This window comes from Sprattus sprattus, assembly GCF_963457725.1.
Source record: "Sprattus sprattus genome assembly, chromosome: 2".
NCBI lineage: Eukaryota > Metazoa > Chordata > Actinopteri > Clupeiformes > Clupeidae > Sprattus > Sprattus sprattus.
Window position 1 is genome coordinate 34,157,271 of NC_137921.1, and position 15,782 is coordinate 34,173,052.

At 49.4% G+C, this 15,782-nt stretch overlaps 1 protein-coding gene across 2 annotated transcripts in view; it reads left to right on the forward strand.

Moving 5' to 3' along the window:
- insrb (insulin receptor b) overlaps positions 1–15,782 on the forward strand; it is a 90,571-nt gene that overhangs the window by 67,249 nt on the left and 7,540 nt on the right. For both annotated transcript variants that reach the window (XM_080860527.1, XM_080860528.1), the window contains exons 4-20: positions 1,460–1,599; positions 1,801–1,945; positions 2,136–2,344; positions 2,455–2,581; positions 2,763–3,001; positions 4,629–4,796; positions 5,098–5,296; positions 9,944–10,242; positions 11,155–11,303; positions 11,773–11,929; positions 13,118–13,211; positions 13,305–13,372; positions 13,659–13,888; positions 14,090–14,200; positions 14,890–15,049; positions 15,161–15,290; positions 15,480–15,614. In XM_080860527.1, coding sequence (XP_080716653.1) covers positions 1,460–1,599; positions 1,801–1,945; positions 2,136–2,344; positions 2,455–2,581; positions 2,763–3,001; positions 4,629–4,796; positions 5,098–5,296; positions 9,944–10,242; positions 11,155–11,303; positions 11,773–11,929; positions 13,118–13,211; positions 13,305–13,372; positions 13,659–13,888; positions 14,090–14,200; positions 14,890–15,049; positions 15,161–15,290; positions 15,480–15,614 — 2,760 coding nt within the window. The remainder of the gene's footprint in view (positions 1–1,459; positions 1,600–1,800; positions 1,946–2,135; positions 2,345–2,454; positions 2,582–2,762; positions 3,002–4,628; positions 4,797–5,097; positions 5,297–9,943; positions 10,243–11,154; positions 11,304–11,772; positions 11,930–13,117; positions 13,212–13,304; positions 13,373–13,658; positions 13,889–14,089; positions 14,201–14,889; positions 15,050–15,160; positions 15,291–15,479; positions 15,615–15,782) is intronic.

The window sequence follows — 15,782 nt, forward strand, 5'->3', positions numbered from 1 at the left end:
TACAGAGCAATGTGTCAAACTGATGTTGACACTTCTTTCTTGCTTTCGTTCTTTTTGTTTTCCTGCGGTGGAATGGTAGTTCAGCATTTCAAGCCCTTTTCAAGAATTTTACTGGCTCCTCCAGTAAAATTCCATCTCTGAAGACGTGCCCGACTTGGCCTACTCACACTCTGGATGCCATTCCAATCCTATGAGAGAGACCAGCACAAGTATTTCAGGCATTTTGGTTTCATCACGTCGAACAAAAGTATTTTCTAAGAAAGAGAGATGTTTTGAACGCTTGCCCTTCACAAACCTAGCCTCTCATCGCACTCTCTAATCCCGCCCTTTGAAAGAGCTGCATTAGCTCCCAGCGTGTAGACTAGTCTGCATGAGTTCCCAGTTTATAGACTAGTCTGAATGAGTTCCTAGCTTATAGACTAGTCTGCATGAGTTTCCAGCGTGTAGACTAGTCTGCATGAGTTTCCAGCGTGTAGACAAGTCTGCATGAGTTCCCAGCTTATAGACTAGTTTGCATGAGTTCCCAGCGTGTAGACTAGTCTGCATTAGTTTCCAGCGTGTAGACAAGTCTGCATGAGTTCCCAGCTTATAGACTAGTTTGCATGAGTTCCCAGCTTATAGACTAGTCTGCATTAGTTCCCAGCTTATAGACTAGTCTGCATGAGTTCCCAGCGTGTAGACTAGTTTGCATTAGTTCCCAGCGTATAGACTAGTCTGCATTAGTTCCCAGCGTGTAGACTAGTCTGCATTAGTTCCCAGCGTATAGACTAGTCTGCATTAGTTCCCAGTGTGTAGACTAGTCTGCATTAGTTCCCAGCGTGTAGACTAGTCTGCATTAGTTCCCAGCTTATAGACTAGTCTGCATTTGTTCCCAGCGTGTAGACTAGTCTGCATGAGTTCCCAGCGTATAGACTAGTCTGCATTAGTTCCCAGCGTGTAGACTAGTCTGCATTAGTTCCCAGCGTGTAGACTAGTCTGCATTAGTTCCCAGCGTAAAGACTAGTCTGCATTAGTTCCCAGCGTGTGTAGACTAGTCTGCATGAGTTCCCAGCGTAAAGACTAGTCTTGGGGAAGAATGAATCATGTGAATGCTTGGACTTGAATGAAAGGGGATCGAAAAAACAACAAGAGATCTGCCATACTTGTCCCTGTGTGTGAATAGAGAGCAGCTTGAGATGAACGCTCTTCTTGGGCGTGTCGTACAGAGAATGACAGTCACTTTTGGTCCAGATGAAGCTAAACTCTTGTGCTTGGCCCAGTAGTACAGAGACAGGTTTGATATTCCTGATCTCTGTGTGCATTCCTGTAGTGTGTGTGTGTGTGTGTGTGTGTGTGTGTGTGTGTGTGTGTGTGTGTGTGTGTGTGTGTGTGTTTTCCTGTAATGTATTGTCATTTTCCTGGCTACAGTTTGCATTCCTGTAATGCATTGCAATTCTCCTGTCCTGTTTGACCTCTGCAGGCTGACCTGTACGCCCTGCTCTGGACTGTGCCCCAAGCTGTGTGTGGGAGACAAGATCGTGGACTCGGTCATGGCCGCTCAGGAGCTCCGCGGCTGCATCGTTCTCAACGGCAGCCTGACCATCAAGATCCGCGGTGGCAGTAAGGCCCTTTCAGACACAGACACAGACACAGACACAGACACAGACACAGACACAGACACAGACACAGACACAGACACAGACACAGACACAGACACAGACACAGACACAGACACAGACACAGACACAGACACAGACCTTTCGTGTGTGTGTGTGTGTGTGTGTGTGTGTGTGTGTGTGTGTGTGCATTGTTGCCCTTCAGCCAACATTGCGGCTGAGCTGGAGGCCAGTCTTGGTCAGCTGGAGGAGATCATTGGCTTCCTGACGGTGCGTCGTGCCTACGCCCTCATCTCGCTGTCCTTCCTCCGAAAGCTCCGGCTGATCCGCGGCGAGTCACTAGAGGCTGGGTAAGCAGGAGAACATCCCCAAAACAGTGTCCCTCTATGGCGTTTTGAGAATCACCTTTCATATATGCTAATAACTGCCATTCTAAAGAGATATAGCCACCAGACCGCCTCCATTAGGTCCGTGTGTTTGGAGCGTGTGTGTGTGTGTGAGTGTGTTGTTTGTAATGAATTCTTCTGCTCTGGCCTCCAGGAACTACTCCTTCTTTGCCTTGGACAACCAGAACCTGGGGCAGCTGTGGGATTGGTCCAAACACAACCTGACCATCCTGCGTGGCCCGATGTTCTTCCACTACAACTCCAAGCTGTGCATGGCCGAGATCCGCAAGATGGAGGAGGTGACGGGCACCAAAGAGCGCAAGAACCACATCGCCAGCCGCACCAACGGCGACCAGGCCTCGTGTAAGTAGAACGCGAGTCCGTTCACCGCCTCGGCTCGGCCGCCGCAACCCACTCTCTGCCAAGAACAACAGAGGAATCGCATCACACGTTTCTCTCTGCTTACCCCACAGGTCAGAACGAGGTCCTCAAGTTCACCATGATCCGCGCTAACCATGACAAGATCATGATCAAGTGGGAGGCCTTCTGGCCGACTGACTTCAGGGACTTACTGGGTTTCATGGTCCTATACAAGGAGGCGTAAGTCTTCTAAGTAACTCTTTGGACTGATGGATTGCAATGCCTGTGTTTTTATATTTCTATCACAGGAGTCCTTCTGTACAATGTGTCCTGGTGTCCCCCAATGTTTATTCATTGAATCTAAAGAAATGTCCGAAATCTCTCTCTCCCTGTTTCTCGTTCTCTCCCTCCCCCTACGCAGGCCGTACAGGAACGTGACGGAGTTTGACGGGCAGGACGCGTGCGGCTCCAACTGGGCGATCGCCGACGTGGAGCCGCCACAGCGCTCCTCGGCCACTGGGGACCCGGGCCAGCTCATCCACCCACTGAAGCCCTGGACGCAGTACGCCATCATGGTCAAGACGCAGCTGTCCGCCTCCGACGACCACGTGGTGCGAGGAGCCAAGAGCCCCATCATTTACGTGCGCACCGATGCCACCCGTGAGTTTCCTATCGACATACATATACGTGTGTGTGTGTGTGTGTGTGTGTGTGTGTGTGTTTATGTACATATGTGTATTATTTCGTATGCACATATGTGTGTGTACAAATGAGTGTGTTTGGATGCACATTCCTGTGTTCCTGAGTATAGATGTATGGGTACCAGAGGTTTTTGTTATTATTGCTATAGTTTATTTACTATATGTAGGGCTACTCTAGCTGTTCAGTTCATGAGTGTAAGTCCTGAGGAGAACAAGCAAGTGCTGGCATATCGGCATACGGCCCCCTGTTAAACTCAGTTACTGACCGTTTAGTACCAGTCTGATCTCGTAAAACCCTCCACTCCATACGTGTAACTCCTGTGTTTTGCTGACACATTTGATTTCTTACAGTACCTGGGTGAATGCATAAGAGTGCCAGGTTGCTGTCTTCATGTCCCTCTTTGGCTAGAGCTTGTCCTCAACTGGCAATTCGAAAAACCACTTCATCAAAGTCATGGGAAGTATAGATAATGCCCTAGGCAGCCAGTTTGAAATGAGATTTAACGATCACACATTACGTGTCAATTACGTCTTCACAGACATCAGGGAACTTTTTGGTACCGCTTATAGGTAGCATAGGTTAGTAAATCAAACAAGAGCGTTTGACAATGTCCTCCAGACATTGAAGCAGATGTTGTGAGATGATAAGGTTTCATGAGAAGCCCTTAGTTCCTCAGGAGTCCAGTGCAGAAGTTTGGTAGACCTATCTAATAGATCCACCCTAGAGCACCTCCCCTTCTCTCAGTAGACACAGGAGACTGTGCTTGGGACCCATCAGGTTGACCCTTGTGCTAAGTTCACAACAAAACACCTTTTTAAAGCTGCCATTGTCATATTGCTTCCCATGACACACACACACAGAATGTAGCATGCCTTGGCACGCTAGATGCTTGATATTATAGATATAGTAGCCTGTTGGCCATTTTGTCATTTTGTCATAAGGCAGGTTCAGATTTAAGTTCTTCTAACATAGCTCTTACTTTACCTCAGAATGAACCACTGCTTGACTTGGTCATGTTGCTCCTTTTAGCTATGTCCCCCTGCTTTGAGAGGTTATCCATGTAAATCCGTGAGAAACCACTGAATCACGCTTGTCAGTGAGATGGAGGGGCAGTGCCTGGAGCGGCGAGGCTGAAATGACATACGACTTCGCCATCGTGCGTTTTTTAATTTCATTGTGCCGTCAGCAGAGGCAGCCCAGGTGTATGCATCAGGAAGGCCATTAGGCCCAGCCCTCCAGACAGGGCTGCAGGTGTGAAGCCAATATGAGATCTCCAGAAAAGCATCCATTACGCAAGGCTGACGTGTGCCAATTACATGTCCATTCATCTGGTTTGAGGCCCGTACTGAGAGAAGCACAAGACGTTAAGTGTTATCTGGAGATGACATTTCAGTTGGTGGAATTAGAGCTGGGACCCCCATTTATTTGATTAGGGGACACCCTCCTGACCTCAGCAGTTGACCTTTGCACTGTGGTCACTATAGATGAGCTCCAAGAGTTGCCACTGCCATCTTGCTTCCCTCAGTACTACCAATGCACCAAAGTTTGTTTGTTTGTTCGTTTGGTCGTTTGTTCCGTCCTGCAGGTCCGTCGGTGCCTCGGGACCCCATCTCCTCTTCCAACTCGTCGTCTCAGATCATCCTGAAGTGGAAGCCCCCCACGGAGCCCAATGGCAACGTCACCCACTACCTGGTGTTCTGCCAGAAGCAGAAGGAGGATGAGGAGCTCTACAGGCTGGACTACTGTCTGAAAGGTGACTGGCGCTTGCTCACAGGGACTGCTACATACACACACAACACACCAGAAACCATTTTTGTTTTTTTATCGATTCAACCCTACTTACCCCCCAAAAAAAGAACTCATTCCCTCTCTCTGTCCCCCCTCTCTCATTCACTTCCACCTTTTTTTCATTCTTACTCCCTTTCAACTGATCTCCCTTGACTCCCCCCTTCTCTCTCTTTCCCTCTGTCTTTCTCCTCGTTCTGCCTTTCTCTGTCCGTCTGTCTGTTTTTGTCTCCTAACGTCCCTCTCCTCTCTCTCTCTCTCTCTGTCAGGCATGAAGCTGCCGTCCCGCACCCCTGCGCAGATGGACAGCGAGGAGGAGCAGAAGTGGAACCAGACGGAGGAGCAGGAACAGACGGGCCGCTGCTGTGCCTGCCCCAAGACCGAGACCCAGCTCAAGAAGGAGGCAGAGGAGTCCGAGTACCGCAAGACCTTCGAGAACTATCTCCACAATGTGGTGTTCGAGATCAGGTAAGGGATCCAACTCGAGTGGCTCATGTGGTGTTTTTGCATATCTGCTGGATAGGTCAGCTGCTATGTGTGAGATGCAAGGTTGCTCATGATGCATCTCTAACAGCTTTTAATCGAGGTTAAGGTTTGAGGTGTGTGTGTGTGTGTGTGTGTTAGTAAGTGTATGTCTTGTGTGTGTAAGAGTTAAGATTTAATTACTTTCTTTGACTTCTCTGTGGTTGACGAGGTCTGTTGGATAAGTCTCAGGATGCATCTCAAATACTGTAAATTGAAGTATGCATCAAGAACCTGAAGTCATTCTTATAGGCCACATGAACTCCACATGCAACAGATAACAGGATGATGTCTCGCCCTCACCTTCCCTGCAGAACCCCCCCCCCCCCCCCCCTCCAGTGTATCAGATCCACAGGAACACCCTCCCCCCCCTCTTCAGTGTATCAGATCCACAGGAACAACCCCCCTCCACTGAAAGTAGAACTTCTGATGGAAAGCAGAGAAAAGTTCAGATTACTTTCACTTAATTTTTGTCCTTATTGAAGCGTCTCTGCTCTTTAAGGTGTGGTAAAGCTCTAAACCCAGCCTTTGGAACACCCACAAATACACTAGGCTCACACACACACACACACTTACCAAAACAAAAATACACCTGTGGACACACCCGCAGGTCTCCACACACACACACACACACACACACACACACACACAAATAAACCCTTGGCAAGTACCGGTGGTTGCATCTGCTCCATTGCTTAATCTTGTGTAAGAGCTGTAAACATCTTTAGCTCAACTTCTTCAGACAATACCCCCGGTGTGTTAGCATTGACCTCTATCCACTCGGATCTCAACACTACACATTGAAGCCAGTCATGCCCGTAAGGGAAGCCCCTATTCTGCCTTTCCCCACGAGACTGCGATAGGACTCCATTAGGAGTGGGTCGCAGACACAGTTGCCCATGAGAAGACACCATTAGGAGTGGGTCACAGACACACTTGCGTCCAGGAGACTGCGAGAGGACTCCATTAGGAGTGGGTCACAGACACACTTGCGTCCAGGAGACTGCGAGAGGACTCTCCATTAGGGGTGGGTCACAGACACACTTGCGTCCAGGAGACTGCGAGAGGACTCCATTAGGAGTGGGTCACAGACACACTTGCGTCCAGGAGACTGCGAGAGGACTCTCCATTAGGAGTGGGTCACAGACACACTTGCGTCCAGGAGACTGTGAGAGGACTCTCCATTAGGAGTGGGTCACAGACACACTTGCGTCCAGGAGACTGCGAGAGGACTCCATTAGGAGTGGGTCACAGACACACTTGCGTCCAGGAGCTCTGAGTGAGGCACCCTGTTTTTGTTGTTGCAGAGCGACTCCTGCGCCGATGAGCCCCACGGCAGACAGTGGGTAAGAGAAAGGGGGCGGTATCTCTCTCTCTCTCTCTGTCTCTGTCTCTCTCGTGCGCTTTTATGTGGAAGAGGATGAGCTTTTGCAGTTGCTTAATTCATGCAAACTCATTTTTTAATGCAGCCTTTATTTTTTTGTGCCTCCTTTGAATAAAATGATTAGTGTTTTGAAATGCCATACTAACATTCAACAAGGGAAGGCCTTGTGTTCAGTGTTGACAGACAGCCTTTCTGGGTGCAGGCTGAAAGAGGGATTTGCATGTTTACATGTTTACAGCCCCCTGGGCACTGTGGAGTGTGTTTGTGCTTGTGTTTGAGGAGTGTGTATGTTCTCATGCTTACGGAGTGTTTGTTTTCTCATTCTTGAGGAGTAAGTGTGTATGTATGTTCTCGTGCTTGAGGAGTGTGTATGTTCTCATTCTTGAGGAGTGTGTACGTTCTCATTCTTGAGGAGTGTGTGTTTTCTCATTCTTGAGGAGCGTGTATGTACTCATTCTTGAGGAGTGAATGTGTATGTTCTAGTGCTTGAGGAGTGTGTATGTTCTCATTCTTGAGGAGTGTGTATATTCTCATTCTTGAGGAGTGTGTATGTACTCATTCTTGAGGAGTGTGTGTTTTCTCATTCTTGAGGAGCGTGTATGTACTCATTCTTGAGGAGTGAATGTGTATGTTCTAGTGCTTGAGGAGTGTGTATGTTCTCATTCTTGAGGAGTGTGTATATTCTCATTCTTGAGGAGTGTGTATGTACTCATTCTTGAGGAGTGTGTGTTTTCTCATTCTTGAGGAGTGTGTATGTACTCATTCTTGAGGAGTGAGTGTGTATGTTCTCGTGCTTGAGGAGTGTGTATGTTCTCATGCTTACGGAGTGTGTGTTTTCTCATTCTTGAGGAGTGTGTATGTTCTCATTCTTGAGGAGTGTGTATGTACTCATTCTTGAGGAGTCATCTGCCTGAGGCCGTGCTGACTAAACAACACAGGGAGGCGTGGCTGCAGGAGCCTTGAAATTACACTGCAAATACTTGTCCCCTCTCCTCTCCTTCCTCTTTCTCATCTGTTGTTGTTTCCTCTGTAATTTCCCCGCCTTTGCCCTCATTTCCTCTCTCCTCTTCTCTCCTCTCCTCCCACCTCCTCTCCTGTCTCCTCCCCCTCCTTCATCTTTGTTTTTTCCTTCTCTCGTCTTCTCTTTTCCTCTCCTCTCTCTCCCCTCTTCTCCCTTCTCTTCTCACCTCCTTCTCTTCTCCCCTGTTATCTCCTCTCTCTCCCCTTTCTCCTCTCTTCTCTCATCCTCTCTCCTTTCCCCCCCGTCTCCTTCCTCCCCTCCTCTCCTTCTCCCCTCCCCTCCCCTCTCCTCTCCTCTCCTCTCCTCTCCTCTCCTCTCCTCTCCTCTCCTCTCCTCTCCTCCTCTCCCCTCCCCTCATTCATCCAGACAGCAGGTTGTTGTGTGCTCCCTCCTCTGTGGGCGCTGTGAGCCCACCTGGCAGTGGCTGGCTGCTACGTCGGGTTAATCACGCTAACCGCCGCGCTCAGACGGGAGATTACTCTGAGTCCCGCTCTTGGCAGACAGTCTCGCACACTGAGCAAGCGGCCACATGGCCAGCCAGATCGTCTGTGTTTATGTGTGTGTGTGTGTGCATGCGCATGTGTGTGTCAGGCAGTCACAAACTGAATGGGTGGCATGGAGAGGCTAGGACATGATGGCTTTCTGTCAGCACCAGACGACATCTGGGGTGTCAAATGAGGCCTGACGGCTCACGTGTGTGTGTGTGTGTGTTTGTGTGTGTGAGAATGAGAAAGAGAATGTGTGTGTGTGTGTGTGTGTGTGTGTGTGTGTGTGTGTGTGTGTGTGTGTGTCTGCATGTGGATGTCAGCTTGAGTGTACAGGCATGTATGTGTGTGCTATATGGGGGTGTGAGTGATGTGATGAGAGCTACTGCAGCACAGCAGGGTGGGGATAGAGGCGGCCTCTGCTGTCCTTCCGCTACCTCTGATTTGTCCCTCTTTCCCCTCTCCACCTTAGTCCTCCGTTCCCCTCATCTTCCCATCCTCCATCCTCTCCATCCCTCCCGTGGGAGCACTCAGCGTACACATTATCATCTGTGCCAGTCTGAGAGGCAGTCATGCAGACCGCCATCCCCTAGACTCCCGCTAGGGGGCGACAGTGCCGCCTAATCTCCCCACTCAATACCAAAGCAAGGTCGTCCGTCTGCCCGCACGCTCGCTCCCTACTAGAGAGGAACAGGTTCATCAGGGGACGCTGGGAGCCAGTGGGTGAGGCTCATTTCAGAAGGTCACCTCACAGGGTCCGACCTCCGCCCCCCCCCCCCCCCCCCCGCCCCTCACCCTCTGGGGCCGCATGCCACAGCCTCACCGTCCAGGTGGCTGGAAGTGCAGAGCGATGTTGGGTGAACCTCAGGACCCCGCCGCTATAAAGCATTCCACATTCCACACCTCCGGGCACCTGTGCCAACCGCAGCGGCGTGCCTGCCCACTTTCCGTTTCACTATTGCTGTGTGAAGTGAAGGAAAGTGAAGTGAAGGAAAGTCTGAGCACCCAAGCGACACTAGAAATCAGGAAAATAAACTTCAAATGGGTCTGCTGTCCACAGCACACACCCTGTTGCTTGGTGGCGCTCTTCTCTTGGCTCCTGCCTCTGCCATCTTTGAGCTGTTCACTGGGGGTACAGACCTGCTTCAGAGCCCCGCTGTCAGTCTTTCACTGCACAGTCTGCAGATAGTGTATGTTCTCATTCTTGAGGAGTGTGTATGTACTCATTCTTGAGGAGTGAGTGTGTATGTACTCGTGCTTGAGGAGTGTGTATGTTCTCATTCTTGAGGAGTTTGTATATACTCATTCTTGAGGAGTGAGTGTGTATGGTCTCTTACACACGTGTCATGAGAGCACCACCTGCTGGTGAAGGCTGGTACTCGGTTTGGGTATTTTGTCAGTATCAATGATGCACCTATGAAGGAAAGGTCTTTGTGTCTATAGGGCTTCAGTGCAGTCATGTGATGCTGTTTATTTTCTTGGACCTACCCTGCCAGGTGACTAACTTTTTGAAAAATGAATAAACAAAATGTAATTAAAGGGTTTAGTGTGATTTCTGGAAGTTCATTCATCTAGTTGATTCCTTTTTTGTTTTTTCACGTAATGGATGCCTATTCTACTCTGGTGTCATCAATATTTGTTCACCACGCTGGGTATTACGTCTCTCTCTCTCTCTCTCTCTCTCTCCCCCCCCCCCCCCCCAGGCCGTCCAGACGCCGCCGTTCTGTGGGCGTGGCCAACGCCACATTCCCCAGCTTCCCCAGCTTCCCCACCACACCCACCAGCCTGCTCCCGCCCAGGAACGAGTCGAGCGCGGGCGACCCGGAGGACAAGGAGCCGGGTCAGCGCCTGGTGCTCACTGTCTCGGCCAAGGAGGCGGCCGTCATCTCTGACCTGCAGCACTTCACCAGCTACCAGATCGAGATCCACGCCTGCAACCACCCCACCGACCGCAAGCGCTGCAGCATGGCCACCTTTGTCAACGCCCGCACCATGCCAGAACGTGAGTCCCGCTTCTACCCGCTCTCCCAAAGTACGGCGTAGCGTACTCTTTCTACGTCGTAGCGTACTCTATCCTGATATGATTCATACAGTAGCTACCTCGCAGCTTACTCTATCCTGATATGATCTTTCCCAAAGTACGGCGTAGCATACTTTATCCTGATATAATCTTTCCCAAAATATGGCGTAGCGTATTCTATCCTGATATGATCTTTCCCAAAGTACCCCGTAGCATACTCTATCCTGATATGATCTTTCCCAAAGTACCCCGTAGCATACTCTATCCTGATATGATCTTTCCCAAAGTACCCCGTAGCATACTCTATCCTGATATGATCTTTCCCAAAGTACGGCATAGCGTACTCTATCCTGATATGATCCGTACAGTAGCTACGTCGTAGCGTACTCTATCCTGATATGATCCATACAGTAGCTACCCTGCCATGAACTACAAACAGTGATCTCAGAGGCATAAGCTAGCAGTGAAGGGAGTGGAGCTCTACTTTAGGCCCAGCCTGAAACTCTGATAATAGTTTAGTAATAGTCTTCTTCTGTAAACCTGGTTTCCTGGCCACTCTGACTTGGTTTACATCGATTTGTTCTTGCATCCAATTTGTCATATATCTTACCTGTTACGTGTATATTTTTGCATTTACTCATATATAGCGAAAGCTGATGACATTACTGGTCCGGTGACCCCTGAGATTGTCCAAGAGGAACCTGAGTCTGTGTACATCCGATAGCTCTACTTTAGGCCCAGCCTGAAACTCTGATAGTAGTTTAGTAATAGTCTTCTTCTGTAAACCTGGTTTCCTGGCCAGTCTGACTTGGTTTACATCGATTTGTTCTTGCATCCAATTTGTCATGTATCTTACCTGGTACGTGTATATTTTTTGCATTTACTCATATATAGCGAAAGCTGATGACATTACTGGTCCGGTGACCCCTGAGATCGTCCCAGAGGAACCTGAGTCTGTGTACATCCGATGGGATGAGCCTAAAGCACCCAATGGTGTCATCATCCTCTACGAAGTCAACTACAAGAGGATCTCTGACAACGATGTATGTACCTCACCCGATGGTGGCACTATGGTGATGGTTATCGGTCATGTTGACTTAACTTTTTCATTAATTTACTGTGTCACATAAATATGCTTGCGTACGAGTCTGCAGTGAGTGTTTTATGGAAATGCACATCAGCCTGTTATTTGGGTGGGCTTTGAATGCGTTTGTTACAAGACGAGACGGGGGAAAAAAACGAAAAACAACATCCGGGCTAACTCCCAGGGAGCCGCTAGTGTCTCCGTTGCCATGGAAACTACACGAATGGCCGGGAATGTGGCAGCACAGAAAATAACATATTATGCCTGTCCACTCGGACATCAGATGGCAGGAAGCAATTTGGGTTCATATAAGGCCGTAAATTAAATGTCCTTTTGTTTGTTTGATTGCTTCTGTCGTCTGTCCCTCTTCCTGTCTATATTTATTTATATCGCCTTTTATTCTTTTTTCCTCCTTTCCTTCTTATCAGGAGCTGCACCACTGTGTGTCACGGCCCAGCTATGACAAGTTGAAAGGTTGTAAGCTGCGTGTGGGCCACCCAGGAAACTACAGCGTGCGCATCCGCGCCACCTCCCTGGCCGGCAATGGCTCCTGGACAGACTACACCTACTTCTTCGTGCCAGACAGTAAGTTGTGAGGAAGTCGGGAGAAGTGCCAAACAAAGGTCGTCCCTTAAATGCACTCCCCCTTGGACAAAGCCTAATGCATTAGGCATTATGCAACCTTCAATTAAAGATTCATGTGGTCAGACTCTGTGCTTCTCTTGTCCGCTGCTGCTCACAGTGGGAATTGAGATCAGTTATTGAATTACTCACATCCATACCAGCCATCCTCTGAATCAACTTTTTCCGGATCCTTTACATTATTACGCATTTTATGAGCTTACTCTATGTACCTGTAGCAAAGAGGAATACAAAGAAATACTGGCAGGGCAAAAGCAGACTTGAGGAAAATGATCAATGGCAAACAAGAACAACTGGCAAAGAACAGGTACAAACACAGGACCTAGATACAGAGGGAAACTAAACAGGGAAGACAGATCAAAAACAATGAGGAACAGGTGAAATCAATACAGACCTTAAACAGGCTGGTAAACAATCAGATGAGAATAGAAAATGGTTAGAAAATGCAGGTCAGGCAGGAAGTGACACGTGATGGGTGAGGGCAGGGTCAGAAGCACAACAGGAGTACATGGCACTAAAACAAGATATAACAGACAAAACCCGAAGCGTCCAGCAGGGCGGCCAAAAGACAAAGTATCCTGGTCCAGGCAAGAGTCCTGACAATCTCAGTGAGCATTAAAGTAACATTATGTAACAATTCTACCTTAAAATAACAGCTTGTAAAAAAATGTGCCTCTACAATTACTTTTAATATGGAGAATGGCCTCTCCGCCATTGCCATCAGGGGTCTGTGGGGAAATTACTGCGTTCTGTAAGATTTCTAGAGCCGCCCGGTCCTTTGTGTCTGAGCATGCGCAACTAGGATCGGGTAGTGACTAGTCACTATCGGAACAGCTTTGACTCGTTGGTGAGAGCTGAAAGACACATTTGGATACAAGTTCGATTCAGAGCTAGACGTCTTTTCTTGACTGTGATAGCAAAACTGTTTATTCGCTAGTTTGTCATAAACGAGGAAAGCAAATTTCAACAGGTTTTGCCGCTAGGGGGAGCTCCACGCCAAAAACTCTGTAGTGCTGCTTTAATAAGCTCTCACAGCTATTGTATATTGTTGTGTTATAAAAACCTGTGTTCCACGTGTTGTTTGCATATGTGTGTAGAAGTGGTCTCTCACAGTTGCCTTGTTTCCTGTAGGAGAGTTGAGCATGAAGGCCATCATCGCTCCTGTTCTCTGCTTCATTGCTTTGCTGCTTATCGGAGGGATGGCGTTTTTCGTCTTCAAGAAGAAGTACGTTTCCACACATGGCGTTGCATACATATTGTGCCCCTCAGGTAGTACTCGATGTTGGGACTGACCTCTGTGTATGACTGTGTGTTCCAGGCAAATTGAAGGCCCAACCGGCCCACTCATCGCCTCCTCCAACCCAGAGTACATCAGCGCCAACGATGGTGAGAAGAACACCCACCCACTCTCTCTCTCTCTCTCACACACACACACACACACACACACACACACACACACACTGAACGATCTCATTCCAGAATGGCTCTTTATTATGAACCACTGGATGAAGTATGGAAAACATGAAACTGAGCACTTTTGTGCCATTTTGATGCATGTGTGTGTGTATGTACAGTACTATGTATGCGTTTTTACTTAAGTTTATGTTTCATCATATTGTGTGTACATATGTTGTGGGTTTGTAATTGTGTGCTTCTACATACCTACCTACAGTCTACGTTCCGGATGACTGGGAGGTTCCGCGGGAGAAGATCCTGGTAATGCGGGAGCTGGGGCAGGGTTCCTTCGGCATGGTCTATGAAGGCCTCGCCAAGGACATTGTCAAGGGAGAGCCAGACACCCGTGTGGCCGTGAAGACGGTCAACGAGTCGGCCAGCCTGCGCGAGAGGATCGAGTTCCTCAATGAGGCCTCAGTGATGAAGGCCTTCAGCTGCCACCATGTGGTAAGAGCCTCTCCCATTTGCCTCGGAAGCCTTGCTGCAAGAGCTCAATAACAAATACCAATTTTGCATAATTTTTAGGCTTTGGGAGAAGCTGTCACTGTCTTCTAAGAACCTGCCTGTCTGCCTGCGTGTGTGTGAAGGCAAAAGAGAGGATTGTGTTTTTTTTACCTGTTGATAACCCATGGATCTCTTCTCACACAGGTTCGCCTGCTGGGGGTGGTATCCAAGGGTCAGCCAACGCTGGTTGTCATGGAGCTGATGACTCATGGCGACCTGAAGAGCTACCTGCGCTCCCTGAGACCAGATGCGGAGGTTAATGTCACCGCCTGCCTCTCCGCTCTCCCCTGCCTCCCAGACCTTCCCCTCTCCCCTCTCCCCTGCCTCCCAGACCTTCTCCTCTCCCCTCTCCCCTGCCTCCCAGACCTTCTCCTCTCCCCTGCCTCCCAGACCTTCCCCTCTCCCCTCTCCCCTGCCTCCCAGACCTTCTCCTCTCCCCTCTCCCCTCTCCCCTCTCCCCTGCCTCCCAGACCTTCTCCTCTCCCCTGCCTCCCAGACCTTCCCCTCTCCCCTCTCCCCTGCCTCCCAGACCTTCTCCTCTCCCCTCTCCCCTCTCCCCTGCCTCCCAGACCTTCTCCTCTCCCCTCTCCCCTCTCCCCTGCCTCCCAGACCTTCTCCTCTCCCCTGCCTTCCAGACCTTCTCCTCTCCCCTCTCCCCTGCCTCCCAGACCTTCTCCTCTCCCCTCTCCCCTGCCTCCCAGACCTTCTTCTCTCCCCTGCCTCCCAGACCTTCTCCTCTCCTCTCACCCCTGCCCCCCAGACCTTCTCCTCTCCCCTCTCCCCGGCCTCCCAGACATTCCCCTCTCCCCTGCCTCCCAGACCTTCTCCTCTCCCCTCTCCCCTCTTCTTTGCCTCCCAGATCTTCCCCTCTTGCTCCAATATGTCTGGTCTCTCATGTAGCAGTGTTGTCTAATCAAATGCTTCTTTGTCTCGTGGTCCCATAGAACAATCCAGGCCGCCCCCCACCTACCCTGAAGGAGGTGATTCAGATGGCGGCTGAGATTGCTGACGGTATGGCCTACCTCAACGCCAAGAAGTTTGTTCACAGAGACCTGGCAGCCAGGAACTGCATGGTGGCTGAGGACTACACAGTGAAAATTGGAGGTATGTTTCAAAAATGGACTGTGAACTTACAAAGATACATAGTGAAAACATCATTTTCATGAAGACTATGTTTATAATAACTGAAATATTGATGTGTGTTTTTCTTTTTAGACTTTGGCATGACGAGAGACATCTATGAGACTGATTATTACCGGAAAGGTGGCAAGGGTCTGCTGCCAGTCAGGTGGATGGCCCCGGAGTCCCTGAAGGACGGTGTCTTCACTGCTCGATCAGACTGCTGGTGGGTCCATCACAGCCACGCTGGCCACAGCTGCTTATCCCCTACTGGACTGAACGAGCTCTCATTCTTCCTACCCTGTTAAAGGACTTCTGCTTAGTTTGCTTTTGCACAGTAAAAAACATTGCTAGTTTTGTGAAGTATTTGCCAGGTAGCCAGTTTTCAGTGCTGTGTATTTGTGATGTTTTGCAGGTCTTTTGGGGTGGTGTTATGGGAGGTTAGCACGTTAGCTGAGCAGCCCTACCAAGGGCTCTCCAATGAGCAGGTGCTGAAGTTCGTCATGGAGGGGGGATACCTGGACCGACCAGACAACTGCCCAGAGAGAATGTAAGTCTTCTGAAGACTTTCTGCAACTATTTAATTTTACCATAAGCTGAAGGTCACTGTAAGGTTTGCCCCTTGCTCTTAGACTGCTTCTTCAAGTTAAGCACTCACCCCTACCCCCACTTGCCCCTATGTGGTTATCACAGTGTGGTTAATGCCATTCCCGTCCCT